At 45.0% G+C, this 15,252-nt stretch overlaps 1 protein-coding gene across 1 annotated transcript in view; it reads right to left on the reverse strand.

Annotated features, from left to right (window-relative positions):
* Positions 1 to 15,252, reverse strand: part of LOC120990733 (baculoviral IAP repeat-containing protein 1-like) — an 85,083-nt gene that overhangs the window by 33,584 nt on the left and 36,247 nt on the right. Inside the window, exon 5 of the mRNA XM_040419640.1 lies at positions 176 to 2,326. Coding sequence (XP_040275574.1) covers positions 176 to 2,326 — 2,151 coding nt within the window. The remainder of the gene's footprint in view (positions 1 to 175; positions 2,327 to 15,252) is intronic.

Below are 15,252 nucleotides of genomic sequence, written 5' to 3' on the forward strand. Positions count from 1 at the left end.
AGATAAATACTATACTTTCTGCTGGTGAGGGCACATAGTCATAGGTGATTTTAGATTACGGTAATAAAAGGGAAGCCTTAAGTGGTGTAGTGGAAGGGATATTATTTGCCCTAGGGCAATAGGATTCTGATTATACAATTTAATGCCAATAAATATTCCTGCCATTTGAAAGTACCTGGGTAGTTTGCACCATAGTTACATCCAATATCAAGGCATTCTAAAGAAGACATCTTGAGAATCAAATGTTGTTCCTCTGCTGTCAAATAGGAGTCACAAATACCTATTTTCCTGAAAGAACTTGAGTGCTGCTCAATTGCTGGTGCCAGGTGGCTCACAAAATCTGTGCAATTATTCAATTCCAGTTCAATTCTATCCGATATTGAAAAAAGGACCTTAAAGTGTTCACAATCTACTTTAGAGAAATTATCATGATTTACTTCAATTACTTCGATGTTTAAAACTGGCACTTTATGCTCCTTAATAGACTTGAACGGGTTAATAATGGAGTCCACTATTACAATGTGACTGGGAAAAAAGGAGCAGAATTCAGCGCAGTCTTTTTTTAACTTTTCATTCTCTTTCTTTATATCATTGAGAGGAAGATATGCATCTGCATAATCCTTTTCTACGGTTGGGACACCAAAACTTTCCAAACATCCCTCCAGCCTTGAATAATCTGGTGGTGTTTTCTGTGTTTCTGCATTAATGCTGAACTTGATGCTGCTCAACAAACTAAGACATTCCGGGTAATTTTCTATAAAAGTGAGATTTTTTTCTGCAAGATTGTTGTTGATCAGACTAACAGCAAACACCAACGATTTCCCTGTAAGAAACTGCATTATAATGGGAGCACAGTCTGGTAGACATTGACTCTCAATGGCTGCTTCAGTGGCAAATGTCATCAGTGCATTCGTAAGAACCACATCAATGTCTGCAGGATTGTATGTATGTAGTATCAAAAGAAAAGTTTCTTCTTGGAGTTTAAGTTCTGGGTGCCGCTGCAAGTGTTCTGTACTGTCTAGATGGCCATCCAAAGCTTCAGGGTTGCCATACAAACTGAACAAATATGAGAGAATCTTGACAGTTGCTTTTGTAGAAACCCTGGTTGCGTACTTCAGGAAATAACAGTAAGGTCCAATCATTTTAAGAATAGTATTTATCTGATGAAGGTAATGGAAACCTTTGTCAAGATCTTCAGGTTTCTCAGACTCCAATAATTCACTGAGTCTCTTTCCAGAAAGAAACTCCTGGTATGAGGGATCATAGAACTTATACATTGAATGAAGCCTCTGTGCTGTAAATTTACTCAAAAGTCCAAATTTTATAGCTTTGTCGCCATCCACACCAGCTGCTTTTAAGTCATCCTCTGTGAAATGAAATTGGGACTTGAACAGTCCCTTGAGGGCAAGTTCTCCACAAGAAGAAACCTGGGAATTTACTGATTCAGCCTCATGAGGGAACTTTGTGGTGTTATATTTTATGTATTCTTTAAATACATGGATGTCACCTGTTGTATTCTCATTAGGATATTGAATCCAAGAGGAACACTGAGCAAGAATCATAAGAGGAGTTTGTAATATGGCCTGTAAATTTTGAGATGTTTGTAATTCTAGAATAAATGCATCTATCTGTTTGCAATCATGTGGAAATAGCTTTTTGACCAGGTAAATTGAACTGTATAAAGGAAATCTCTGGATGCTCAGTATGGTTTTTGCATATTGTCGCAGCCTTAACCCTTTATCAGTGCTCACAGTGACTGCCAGATTCAATCTGTTCCAAGGGTTCTTCAGTATTAGTTCTTCGATAGTTTCTGGAACCGAGTCTACCATAGCATAGTCATCTAGGAGAAAAAGCACCTTATCCTTTAATTGCTGTATCATTTCCCTCAGACTCTCTTCTGTCAGAGATGTCGAGAATCCAATCAGTTGTTGACAGATGATGTCCCTGAGAGTCTGAGGGCTCTTGGTAGAAGCAAGAGAAATGTAAAACACAAGAGTATATCTGTTGAGTATAGGACAGGACTTGGAGGCCCACAGAATGGCAATCTTTCTAAGAAGAGCTGTTTTCCCACTGCCAGCTTCCCCTTCTATCATGGTGATGTCACTCAGCTCAGACAGGATATCTGGTAATGTCAGCTGCCTCAAAGGATGGTTTTTTATGTCCTTCAACACAATACAGATATCAGCAAAATGTGAGTTTAGGTCTACAGTAACAGAATCTTCAAAGGGAATCGCACAGAAAAACGTAGGCTCGTGATACTTTTCAATGAGATGTTTTTTCAAAGTATCTACTTGTTCTTGGATCTCTGTTTGTCCATTTGGTAATTCTTGAAAAGAATTAAAGAAAGTGAAAAAGTAAGCATGCATTAGCATTGTCTTAGTATGTCATATATTAATATATTATATTAAAAGGGTTATTACAGAGCTATCTCACTTCCACCCCCATACTCATACACATTCAGCTTGGTTAAGTGTATTTGTATTCTACTGCCAGACACCTCTAGCATGGGCTTATTTCCCAGTGAAGGAAAGGACTAGCAATACACGTTAGATGGTTGGTTGGTCGTGCTGAATTCTAATATGTTTTGTTGTGGAAATTTTATTATGCGGACATTTTACTTTAGGATGTGGGTGTGTTTTTATAAATTGTCATCTGTCTCCCTGTGTCTGATTTAGCCAAAGAGCGCTCTTTGGCTGAATCGGGACCAGTGGTAAAACCGTCAGTATGAAAACCTTCTCATTGGCTTGGAGACATATCTGCTTTTAAGACATGTATATCTGCCTTTTCGGTATACTAGTACCGTATACTGACAATAGCCGTAGCAATGTCTCACAGATAATTTCAAACCTATGGGAACCAGTAGAATGATCTTTATTAGATATACTGATCACCTTTGAGCAGTATTGAATGAGGTCCATGCTGACAGTGATGGGGGGTGGGCGGCCACCTGGCTGATCAGACAATGGACATGACTCATCCTTCGTTATACAGGGATTGGGCGTGTGCATTGTGTGCCCAGCCACATTGATTGTCCCGCCCTGTCCTTTGACATCACTTCCTGCATGTTATCACTTCCTGTATCCTTGTTTTGGGCCAGCCCCTTTTACACCTTTTGTTAGTAAATAAAGGTGAGCAGACTGAGCAGGGCGGAAGGAGTTGCTCAGAATTTTCAATCAAGATGGTAACACCTGGGTTTGTCTCTGACTGGGGCTGAGAGAAGGGATTCACCTTTTTCCTTACACAAACTTTGATGCGAGCGGATTACAACTATTAATATTTACCACAACAGATGGCGAGCTAGGAAGGAGATAATTTTTTTCCCCCATTATCAGCAGAACTTAAAGGAGACACAGCTTAATTTTCAAAAAGCAAAAAAGGCCGACATAAGGTAATATCCTTTTCCTTACAGGCAGCAATTGGTTTTAGTGTTTGTACATTAGAGACAGTATTTAGAGAGTATTTTTAGATTGTTAACCTGTAAATCACCCACAGAGTGGAGGTTTTGATCTGGTTTCAAGGGGTAGGGAACAGGAAATATAGAAACTGTTTTTATTGTTGGATATTGTACACACTATCTTGATTTCCTCTGTGTGATGACCATGTGCTTGTCGGCCATCTTTACCATGTGCTTGTCGGCCATCTTTACCATGTGCTTGTCGGACATCTTTACCATGTGCTTGTCGGCCATCTTAGTTAGGTATACTATGGAAAGCGAGCTGAAATGTTAGTTTTGTCGAATAGTTATCTTGTCTTTTTGTAACCTTTCTATGTACAGTTTGATTTTGTTTTGATAAGTTTTATGCTGAATATCAGTGTTCGGTTATGTTATAGCTCAGTGACCAGTCTGATACAGGAATCATTGTGTGAGCATTAGTGGCAGTTTAGAGGTGAAATCGTCCTATAGTTGATGATTCTGCTTAATGTTTGTATATCTGTGGCTGTTACACTGAATTGTAGACTTGTTTGGCATAATTAATACGGGTACTACAGTGTAAAAAGGTTCTGTGCCAAAAGTATTGGGACAACTCCTAGAAATTGGTACTAGTGTTTTGTTTTTTGTAGCAACCATTGTGGTGTTTGTTTTTTGTGCAATGGAAAGTATTTTTAAAGAAGTAGCAAAGTTGAAGGACACGGCGGCCATTCTTCAGGCTATGCAGGGATCTACTGATCCATGGCTGCAGGCCCAGAATTGTGTAGCAAACCTGATCGGTACCAAAAAATGGCGCAAAAGGAAAGGCAAGTATGCTCTGATTTTTGCTGCTGGGTGGATAGCAGATAAATATCAGGAGTCTTGTAGGCTGAAGCTGAGTTTGGAAGGAGAAGTGGAAGATTTAAAAGTGGAAATTGTTAAATTGAGAACTCTTGTCCAGCAGGCAGCTGAATCTAGCGCTAATTATGAATGTACTGTGAGGTGTAATACTGAGCTGCACAAGGAGAATGAATGTTTATTTGAAAGCCTGACGCACGCACAGGGTGCTGTAAGGGAATTGTCGGAGTCATTGAAGCAACCGTTGGAGAGTAATGTGTCTGGGATTAGAGGCAATGTATGGGCTGTAAGCATGGATAAGTCTGAGGACTGTGGTTTAGATAATGGAACCGACTCAGGAATGGAGATGGACAATGTGTCTGACCCTGGAGTTGGAAGCATTAACACAAGGCCAGAAGATTCCTCAGATGAGTCCGTGGTAAGTGGACTCAATACAGATAGTAGTGTGGGATCTAGTCATGCTAGGATGGTTAATGTGCGCCAAATCAAATCGCCATGTGCCCAGACTAGGTATTATGCAGGGAGGCGAGCTATCCTTTGTTTTGCATGCAGGGAATACGGGCACATTGCACGATATTGTAACGTTGCTAATGGCAACAGACACAGGTATGTTAAGTACCCCAGAACCACACCTAGAAGTGAAGTGGTTTATTCAGCAAGGTGGGGTAATGGTCCCAGACATGCTTCTTTGCAAAGGCAGAGAACCCAGGGACAGCCAAGGCCTAGGAAAAAACGGTTTTGGGACCTTGAAATGTTAAATCCTGCTTCTCTGGTAGGAATCTGAAGCTGTTTGGGGCTGGGCAAATTAACATTTCAATGACTGGGTGGGTAGAAATTCTCCTGTACGGTTTCAGGGGAACCCTCCAAGACATTGATTTGTTAATTCAGTCCTATACAATTGTATGTGTTTCTAAGGGTTTCGTTTTTGTATGAGTTTTGGGTTTCAAGTTAAAATTAACTTTTTACTTTATCTCAATGTATATAGCAGGACTGTCTGTAACTGAAGTTTGCTATGTTTGTTTTTTCTCTCCTGTTTACAGGTGATCTTCTACTAATCCATTTTTATTTTTAGGTTTTATTGTTGTAATCAAGTTTTTTTCCTTTTTTATTTTTCAGTTATTTTCGTCTATTTTCGTTTGGGTATTTCTTTGATTAATTAAAATTTTTGTTCTTTTACTAATCCATTTTTATTTTTTAGTTTTTTATTGAAGTTTCTTTCAGTTTTTCCTTATTTACCAACCCATTTTTATTTTTAGCCTATTATCAATTTTTTCCTTTTTATTAATTTTTTCGGTTTTTCATATTTTGGCGTTTTTCTCTTTTTCTTTTTTCTCTTTCTTTCCCTCTCTTTTCTCTGCAGATTTGGTTAGGAGTACTGGGGGTCTCATGATATTGTGTGGGAACTACTGTCTGAATTCAAGGGTTGCTGCTGAGTGAGAGGTTTTTGATCAGTCACTGCAAAAAGGGCTTCGTGTGCTGTTCAGCTTGACTATATAGAATCATATCGGCAAAGGAGAGTGAGTTGATGAGCTTTTTTTTAAGGAGACAAGGTGATATATATCACCTGGGCATACCAATAGCTGTGTGAGTAACCCCATTCCCCACAGAAGGTACTGTGTGTTCTCTGTGCACCTCTTTTCTCCACTCCAGGTCAATTGGAAGCCCTATCCTGTGGTCAGGTCACTATTCAGAGCCAAAACCGAGGCTGGTATATCTCATTAGGAGACTCAGAGGGCCGCCGTGTGTCGACGAGAGCACTTTTCCTCACACTGTTACTCCTTTTCCTGAGGTCTAACTAGGGTGAACGGAGTCCGTGTGTCGGTGTCGCAGATAATTTCAAACCTATGGGAACCAGTAGAATGATCTTTTTTAGATACTGATGACCTTTGAGCAGTATTGAATGAGGTCCATGCTGACAGTGATGGGGGGTGGGCGGCCACCTGGCTGCTCAGACAATGGACATGACTCATCCTTCCTTATACAGGGATGGGGCGTGTGCATTGTGTGCCCAGCCACATTGATTGTCCCGCCCTGTCCTTTGACATCACTTCCTGCATGTTATCACTTCCTGTATCCTTGTCTTGGGCCAGCCCCTTTTACACCTTTTGTTAGTAAATAAAGGTGAGCAGACTGAGGAGGGCGGGAGGAGTTGCTCAGAATTTTCAATCAAGATGGTAACCTCCAAAGACAGGCCTTGAAGTTGCTTTGTCAAAGCGGCAATAGGATCCACCTGGGTTTGTCTCTGACTGGGGCTGAGAGAAGGGATTCACCTTTTTCCTTACACAAACTTTGATGCGAGCGGATTACAACTATTAATATTTTGTCTACAACAGTTTTGCCAGCTATAGTCTCCAAAATTGAATTGATAAACAATTTGCTAGTATCACATAACTAAATCAGGAGATTGGTGTGGTCATATTTTGTAGTCCATTGTCACGAGGGTGTCAAGAGCCACGTCTGACTCCGTTATACCCGGGGTCAGGAAGTCGCAGCGGGTGGCTGCGCGCTCTATGTCTAAAGATAGCGCTGTTACTTAATGGTAGCTTTCTGGGTTTGCCTTGCAATCCTTTTTGTCTTACTCAGGGATCCGTAGCTTCTTCTCCTCAGCTGTTTCTTGTCCGGCACTCCCAACCTCCTTATATTCCTCTCTCCCACTTCTCTGGTTGCCAGATATAGAGCTACCTGCCTGGACTTCTGACCCACTGGAGCTGAGTTGCTGTTATCCCTGGTTGTCGTACCAGAGCATTACCCTCCGGATCCCTGTTGGTTGTTTGTTGTCGCCCACCTGGGACTATATGTTTTGTCAGTATTGTCTGTCTTCTCCCTAGTGTTTCCCTTTAGTGTTAGTGGTGCGGACTAGTGTTCCCACCGCCCTATTCACTACGTAGGGATCATCTTAGGGAAAGCCAGGGTTTAGGCACGTGATCGGCGTACGGGTGAGAAACCCGTCTAGGGATGTCAGGGCAGTCAGGTGCCAGCCTCAAGGTGAGTTAGGGGTCACCATCTTTCCCTCTCCCTTGGACAGGGCCTTCCTTTTCTCTCCCTTTGCGTCACGTATGTGAACGGCACGCCAGTCGTGATATTATTATTATTTTTTTCTCTTCTACCTATTTAGAATCCAGCATGGATCCTATTGCCTATCCTATTATATTTTAGGCTGCGCCCCTACTCCTCTGGTAATGAAGAACAGCGGGTGGGGATTGTTATTTCCCTGCTTCAGGGGGACCCGCAATCCTGGGCGTTCTCTTTACCCACTGATTCTCCGGCTCTCCGGTCTGTGGAGGAATTTTTTGGGGCTTTGGGTCTCATATATGATGACCCTGACCGAGTCACCCTGGCTGAGTCTAAATTACGGAGGCTCCTACAGGGAGAGCGGCCAGCAGAGGAGTATTGCTCAGAGTTCTGTAGGTGGGCTACGGATACCCAGTGGAACGATCCGGCTCTCAGGAGTCAGTTTTGCTCTGGGTTATCCGAAAGGGTTAAGGATGCGCTTGCGCTGTATGAGACCCCTTTTTCCCTTGATGCTGTTATGTCCCCTTCTATCAGAATAGATAGACGTCTTATGGACAGATTGAAAAATCCTTAGCAATTAGTAACCCCTCCCAAGCAGCAGTTAGTCTGTACGGACCTAGAAGAGCCTATGCAGCTAGGAGGAACTACTCGTCAGGTCCGTCCTCCTGAGGCTCGCCGTGGGGTTTGTTTTTTCTGTGGGGGGAGGGGTCATTTCATTAATGTCTGTCCTTCCATACTCAAAAACAAAAGACCGTCGGAAAACTACTAACCCCAGGCTGTGTGGAGGATGTCAGCCGGGGGGTATACGTTTCCTCCATACGAACATCTCAATTTGTGTTGCCAGCGGTTGTTGTTTTTGGTGTTAAGACAGAGACTATTTCTTTCTTCCTAGACAGTGGAGCAGAAGTAAATTTGATAGATGCCCAGTTTGCCCGCACTATGGGTTTGTCTTTCTGTACGCTACAGAGACCTATTCCCATTTTCGCTATCGACTCTGCTCCTCTGTCTCAGAGAAACCTCACTCACATTGTCCATAACTTACACCTTCGGGTAGGGGACCAGCATAACGAGTGTCTATCATGTTATGTTCTGGAGGGTCTTCCCACTCCTGTGGTATTGGGTCTTCCCTGGTTGGTAGTGCACATTCCAGTGGTGGATTGTCAGGCCAGGGAGATATTGGAGTGGAGTGAGCATTGCAGAGAAAATTGCTTAAATAGCAATTGCTTAGTCGCCTCCATAGCTACTCTACCTACTTTTGTTTCGGACTTTGAGGACGTTTTCTCTGAAATGGGGTGTCAGAAGTTACCACCTCACCGTCCTTATGATTGCCCGGTTAACCTGATTCCTGGTGCGAAATTACCCAAGACCAGGTTATATAATCTTTCGGGTCCCGAGAGACAAGCCATGAAAGATTATATCTCCGAGAGCATGGCTAAGGGACACATCAGACCCTCTTCCTCACCCGTGGCTGCAGGGTTTTTCTCTGTTAAAAAGAAAGATGGGGGCCTGCGTCCTTGCCTAGATTTCCGCGAACTAAACCGGATAACTATCCGAGACCCATACCCTCTTCCTCTCATTCCTGACCTGTTTAATCAGATTGCGGGTGCTAAGTGGTTATCCAAACTTGATCTTAGGGGGGGCCTACAATCTGATTCGTATCAAGGAAGGGGATGAGTGGAAGACAGCCTTTAACACCCCGGAGGGGCATTATGAAAATCTAGTCATGCCTTTCGGTCTGACCAATGCTCCCGCTGTCTTCCAACATTTCGTTAATGACATTTTTAGTCATCTTATCGGTTTGTGGTGATATACCTAGATGATATTTTAATTTACTCGTCTGATCTGAAGACACACGAGGTACATGTCAGACAGGTAGTGCAGGTCCTACGGACGAATAAATTCTATGCGAAAATTGAGAAGTGTGTTTTCGCCGTTCAGGAAATACAGTTCCTGGGATATTTATTATCTGCTTCAGGTTTCCGTATGGATCCAGTCCAGGCAATTCTAGATTGGGATCTTCCTGAGAACCTTAAAGCACTGCAACGGTTTTGGGTTTCGCAAATTTCTATAGAAAATTCATTAAAAACTTTTCTGTGATTGTCAAACCCCTTACTGACATGACTAGGAAGGGGACTGATTATTCTATATGGTCTGACGCCGCCAAAATGGCATTTTCCTCTCTAAAAGAGAGGTTTACCTCGGCACCGGTACTAATCCAACCTGATGTCTCCCAGTCTTTTATTGTTGAAGTAGATGCGTCAGAGGTGGGAGTGGGGGCTGTACTGTCTCAGGGTCCGTCTCCTGGCAAATGGCGTCCTTGTGCTTTCTTTTCTAAAAAACTATCTGCAGCGGAGAAGAACTATGATATTGGCAATAGGGAACTATTAGCTATTAAACTAGCGTTTGAAGAATGGCGTCACTTTTTAGAGGGGGCAATCCACCCCGTCACTGTGATTACGGACCACAAAAACCTTCTGTACCTCGAATCAGCTAAGCGTCTCACCCCTAGACAAGCTAGGTGGTTTCTATTTTTTACCAGGTTTAACTTTTTCATCACCTATCGTCCTGGGGCAAAAAATACCAAGGCAGACGCATTATCTCGTAGTTTCCAGGAGGGGGTTATTTGGGTGATCCGGTATCCATTCTACAAAGAGGAGTGGTTGTCTCCGCTGTACACTCTGTTCTGGAGGGGAAGGTGTTAGAGGCCCAAGGGGACGCCCGGTCTCTTGTCCCTCAGTGAAATTGTTTGTACCGTTAAACCTGCGTCTCAAATTATTAAAGGAACATCATAATTCGACACTTGCTGGGCACCCGGGTAGTAAAGCAACCTTGGAGCTATTGTCTCGTAGTTTTTGGTGGCCAAGGTTACGTCAGGATGTAATGGATTTTGTGTCTACTTGTTCTACTTGTGCACATGCTAAAGTCTCTCATACACGTCCTGAAGGTTCTTTATTGCCACTTGTCATTCCCAATAGGCCATGGACACATCTGTCAATGGATTTCATCAGTGACTTACCTTTGTCTGCGGGTAAAACAGTTATCTTGGTAGTAGTGGACAGGTTTAGCAAAATGGTACACTTCATTGCGTTACCCGCACTACCTAATGCTAAGACTCTTGCTCAGGTATTCATCAGTGAAATCGTGAAGTTTCACGGGGTCCCTTCCGATGTTTTGGATCGGGGAACCCAGTTTATTTCTAAGTTTTGGAAAGCTTTTTGTTCCCGTTTGGGGGTACACTTGTCCTTTTCCTCAGCTTTCCATCCTCAGTCGAATGGACAGACTGAGTGTACCAACCAAAACTTTGAGACATACCTAAGGTGTTTTGTGTCTGAAAACCAAGAGGTGTGGTCATCATATTTACCGTTAGCCGAGTTTGCTATAAATAATCGCCATCAGGAATCCACTGGCAAGTCACCATCTCTTGGTGCATATGGTTTTCATCCCCAATTCTGTACTTTCAAAGAGGGGGGGTCTTCTGGGGTTCCCGAAGAGGAACGGTTTTCGTCATCTCTTTCATCTGTATGGCAGAAAGTGCAAGCTAACTTGAAAAATATGGGAGGTAAATATAAATGCATGGCTGATAAGAAACGGTCGCCAGGTCCGTCCTGGTTATCTACTAGGAATATTAAGTTAAAGGTTCCCTCTTGGAAACTGGGTCCTAGGTTCATTGGTCCTTACAAAATAGTAGCCATCATTAACCCTGTGGCTTTTCGCCTGGAGCTACCTCAAACTTTTAAAATCCATAACGTCTTCCATTAGTCGTTACTCAAAAAGTATGTTCCACCTCTAGAACCGTCACCGCTGCCACCCCCTCCTGTTATTGTTGATGGTAATCTAGAGTTTCAAATATCCAAAATTGTTGATTCTCGTCGGGTGCGCCGCTCTCTTCAAAATCTGGTGCATTGGAGGGGTTACGTCCCGAGGAAAGAATGTGGGTTCCAGCATCAGAGGTAAATGCCGACAGGTTAGTTCGGGCTTTTCATGCCTCTCATCCTGAGAGACCTGGTCCTGAGTATCCGGAGTCCCCTTGTGGAAAGGGGGGTACTGTCACGAGGGTGTCAAGAGCCACGTCTGACTCCATTATACCCAGGGCCAGGAAGTCGCAGCGGGTGGCTGCGCGCTCTATGTCTAAAGATAGCGCTGTTACTTAATGGTAGCTTTCTGGGTTTGCCTTGCAATCCTTTTTGTCTCACTCCGGGATCCGTAGCTTCTTCTCCTCAGCTGTTTCTTGTCCGGCACTCCCAACCTCCTTATATTCCCCTCTCCCACTTCTCTGGTTGCCAGATATAGAGCTTCCTGCCTGGACTTCTATACTGACCCACTGGAGCTGAGTTGCTGTTATCCCTGGTTGTCGTACCAGAGCGTTACCCTCTGGATCGCTGTTGGTTGTTTGTTGTCGCCCACCTGGGACTATATGTTTTGTCAGTATTGTCTGTCTTCTCCCTAGTGTTTCCCTTTAGTGGTGCGGACTAGTGTTCCCACCACCCTATTCACTACGTAGGGCTCATCTTAGGGAAAGCCAGTGTTTAGGCACGTGATCGGCGTACGGGTGAGAAACTTGTCTAGGGACGTCAGGGCAGTCAGGTGCCAGCCTCAAGGTGAGTTAGGGGTCACCATCTTTCCCTCTCCCTTGGACAGGGCCTTCCTTTTACCTCCCTTTGCGTCACGTATGTGATCGGCATGCCGGTCGTGATATCCATATTTTGGGGTCTTCTGAAAGTTGTTTGCATCAGGGCAAGGATCATAGTAAGTAGTAACCAATCTTTGTTGTAAAGAAGAAATTTGTTAGTAACCAGGCTTTGTATGACTTTATTTTTGTGCCTTTTTACAGTGGTCCTTTTTACGGTGGACTAGTGCTGCACAAGTCTCCTATGCAGAGCAGAAAAGCGGCTCTAATGTCTTGGACCAGCAGAAGCACCAATCTGGGCCATTTAACCCCTTAGATGCTGTGACCAATAGCAACCACAGTATCTAAGTGGTTTAGTGGTTTAGAGGAACGGACCTCTGTCAGGCATTGGCACCCGAGCAAATGACATTGAGGGGAGGCGATATCTCAGCATGGCAGCTGAAGGCGTCAGACTAAAGCTACCATTAGGCTGTTCCTCTCTGGCACATCCTGATGGTGCCTGTCAGTATGGCACTGACAGTATAATACACTGTAATGCATAAGCAGTATTACAGAAGCGATCAAAAGATCGCCTGTTAAAGTCCTTTTGTGGGAATAGTAAATAGTTAAAAAAAACTGTTAAGTGAAGTTAACTTCAATCTGCTGGCGTGGCCAGCAGCCGGCATGTAAGCACGCGTTTGAGCATAGCTCCGCTATCCCTCATCGATCCTGCTCCATCCTGACAAGCTGCCGACTCCTGGAGCAGAGTGGACGGTGTGCAGGCGCAAGAGAAGACCCCGCACCGACCATGGGTCCCAATAAGGCACAAGCGGCTGCCGAGCAGCTTAAAGAATTCGCCCGGTCAGAGGCCCAAAATGCCGCCGCGACCGCCACTCCAACGCGCGCGGCTCTCACCCGCGGTTAAGCCGCTCAGCAGGTGGAGGCGGGAGACAACGCTGAGCCTGAATTTACCTTAAAGGCTGCATATGAACAGCTGCTGGTAGCGATCTCCTCGTGCCAGTCCTCACTCACAGGGAAGTTAGAGGAGGTGAGAGTGGATGTGAGCCTGCTCCGTCACGATGTGCAGCAGCTGAGAGACCGGGTCAAGCATACAGAGGATCGCGTGTCTGCTATGGAAGATCTGACCAGACCAATGGCGGAGAAAGTGCAGGAGCTGGAGCGCTTTGTGGGTCAGTGGCAGCAAATATGTGATGACCTAGAAAACAGGTCCCGCTGCAACAATGTCCTGGGCCTTCCGGAAAAAGCTGAGGGCCGTGATCCCGCCGCCTTCCTAGAATCCTGGTTCAAGGAACAGTTTCCAGAAGCACCTTTTTCTCCTGCATATGCTGTGGAGAGGGCACACCGTGTCCCAGCCAAGTTTCCTCCACCTGGGGCTCCTCCTAGACCCCTGCTGGCGCGACTGCTAAACTGGAGAGACAGGGATCTCATCCTCAGCCAGGCCAGGAACAAGCAAGATATCAGACATGACAACGCACGTGTTTCCCTGTTCCCGGACTTCTCCGCTGACCTTCAGAAGAGAAGAGTCACATTTGTCGCGGTCAAACGCCGCCTTCGCGACTTAAACCTCCAGTATTCCATGGCGTATCCGGCGCGGCTCAGGGTGGTGGACAGCGACAAAACTGTCTTCTTCAGTGATCCTAGAGAAGCCGATTACTGGGCCTCAAGGAAATCAGGACGCCCTGGTCCACGCTGACACGTCAATTGATCACCATCAGCAAGTATTATTTTCTCCTCTTTCCTGTTTTCAATGGGCCATGGCTGATGGCTCCTTGAGCTAGATGTTTTTTTTATAAGTTACCAATTTTCCGAGTCTTAACATGCTACCTGCTTAACTATTGCCCCATCTACTTAGTGGCAATCAGCCTTGCTGGACCCACAAGAGAGACCCATTAAGTGTATGGGGGCTACCTTCTCCTACAATGCTGGACGCTTTGCCTATGTGACATGTTGTTATTTATCAGTGTTGGCAGCTTAACACACCTTTGCTGAAGAGGGGAGGAGCAACACCTGCGTAGCTATCACATCTACCTACGCTATGCAGGTCCCCGAGTTACCGGCCATTATGTTAGTCGGTTATGGTTCCGACGTTTCCATGTTTTCACTGTTAATGTTTTGTAACATGTTCATAATTGCTCAAGTATACTCACCTCAAGTATGGTTACTCCACTTCACAACAGTTGCTAGGGAGGCATTGACGTATGGAGATCAGGTCCCTGGATGCTCAGAAAGTGCAACCTGGGCGAGTGTATATGTCCCTGATGTACTGCTAGCGCACCCATGGCCTCCATGAGGGTATTGTCATGGAATGTGAGGGGCCTAGGGGATCCTAAAAAGAGGATTGTGGTATTCTCCCACATTCGCTCCTTTAACCCACATATTATAGGTCTTCAGGAAACCCACCTGACCCCAGAAACAAGCAATAGGCTGAGGAAGCCCTGGGCCCAACACTTAATCAACGCATACGGCCGCTCCCATTCCAGGCGGCTCGCCCTGCTGGTCCATAAAAGTCTTAGGTGTGAGCTTCACAACTCGGTTGTGGACCCAGGGGGACAGTATATTTTCCTGCATGTGTATATCAACAGTATCCCTTATGTGATTGTCAACATATATAACCCTCTCCCTGCCTCTCTCTCCCTCTTGCAGGCGGCTACTGGCTTTGTAGCTCAATACCCTACTGCTCGTCTGCTCTGCCTGGGGGACTTTAACCAGGTTATGAGTCAGAACCTAGACAGATTTAGTACTAGGGGTGACGGAGGTGGGCCTGGCAGGGATAGCACGATTCTCGCTAGAATCTCTCAGGAAATGGGTTGGATAGACATGTGGAGAGCTAGGAACCCGTACACAAGGGAATACTCCTGCTTTACCCCAGCCAGAGGTGCCTTGTCTAGAATAGATTACGTATTTGGTAATGCCACGGTATATACTGACCTGGTTGAGATACGTTATGGACCTCAGGGACCCTCTGATCATGCACCGGTTCTAGCAGTGCTAGCCATGACCGATCCCACCGGAAAGGGCTGCAAAATGCGTATACATCCTTTCTGGCTGTCTCTTTTCGGCTTGAACGATAGAATCCCGGATCAGCTAAAGATGCTCCTGGAGGTTCAGGGCGACTCAACAGACGCCTTGTTGCTCTGGGAAACCATGAAGGCATATCTCAGGGGGTGCCTCAAGTCGTCCATTTCCTATGTCAAGAGGGACTCGCAGCGTAAACAGAATGATTTGCATGCCAGCTGTAGGGAGGCCGAAAAGGCATTCACGGAGTCCCCCTCCGAGGAACGTAGAATTGAGTGGCTCTCCAGAGGGAGAATGTATATGTTGCATTTGGAGGAAAGGAGCAAACGGA

The sequence above is a fragment of the Bufo bufo genome, chromosome 2, assembly GCF_905171765.1.
Source record: "Bufo bufo chromosome 2, aBufBuf1.1, whole genome shotgun sequence".
NCBI lineage: Eukaryota > Metazoa > Chordata > Amphibia > Anura > Bufonidae > Bufo > Bufo bufo.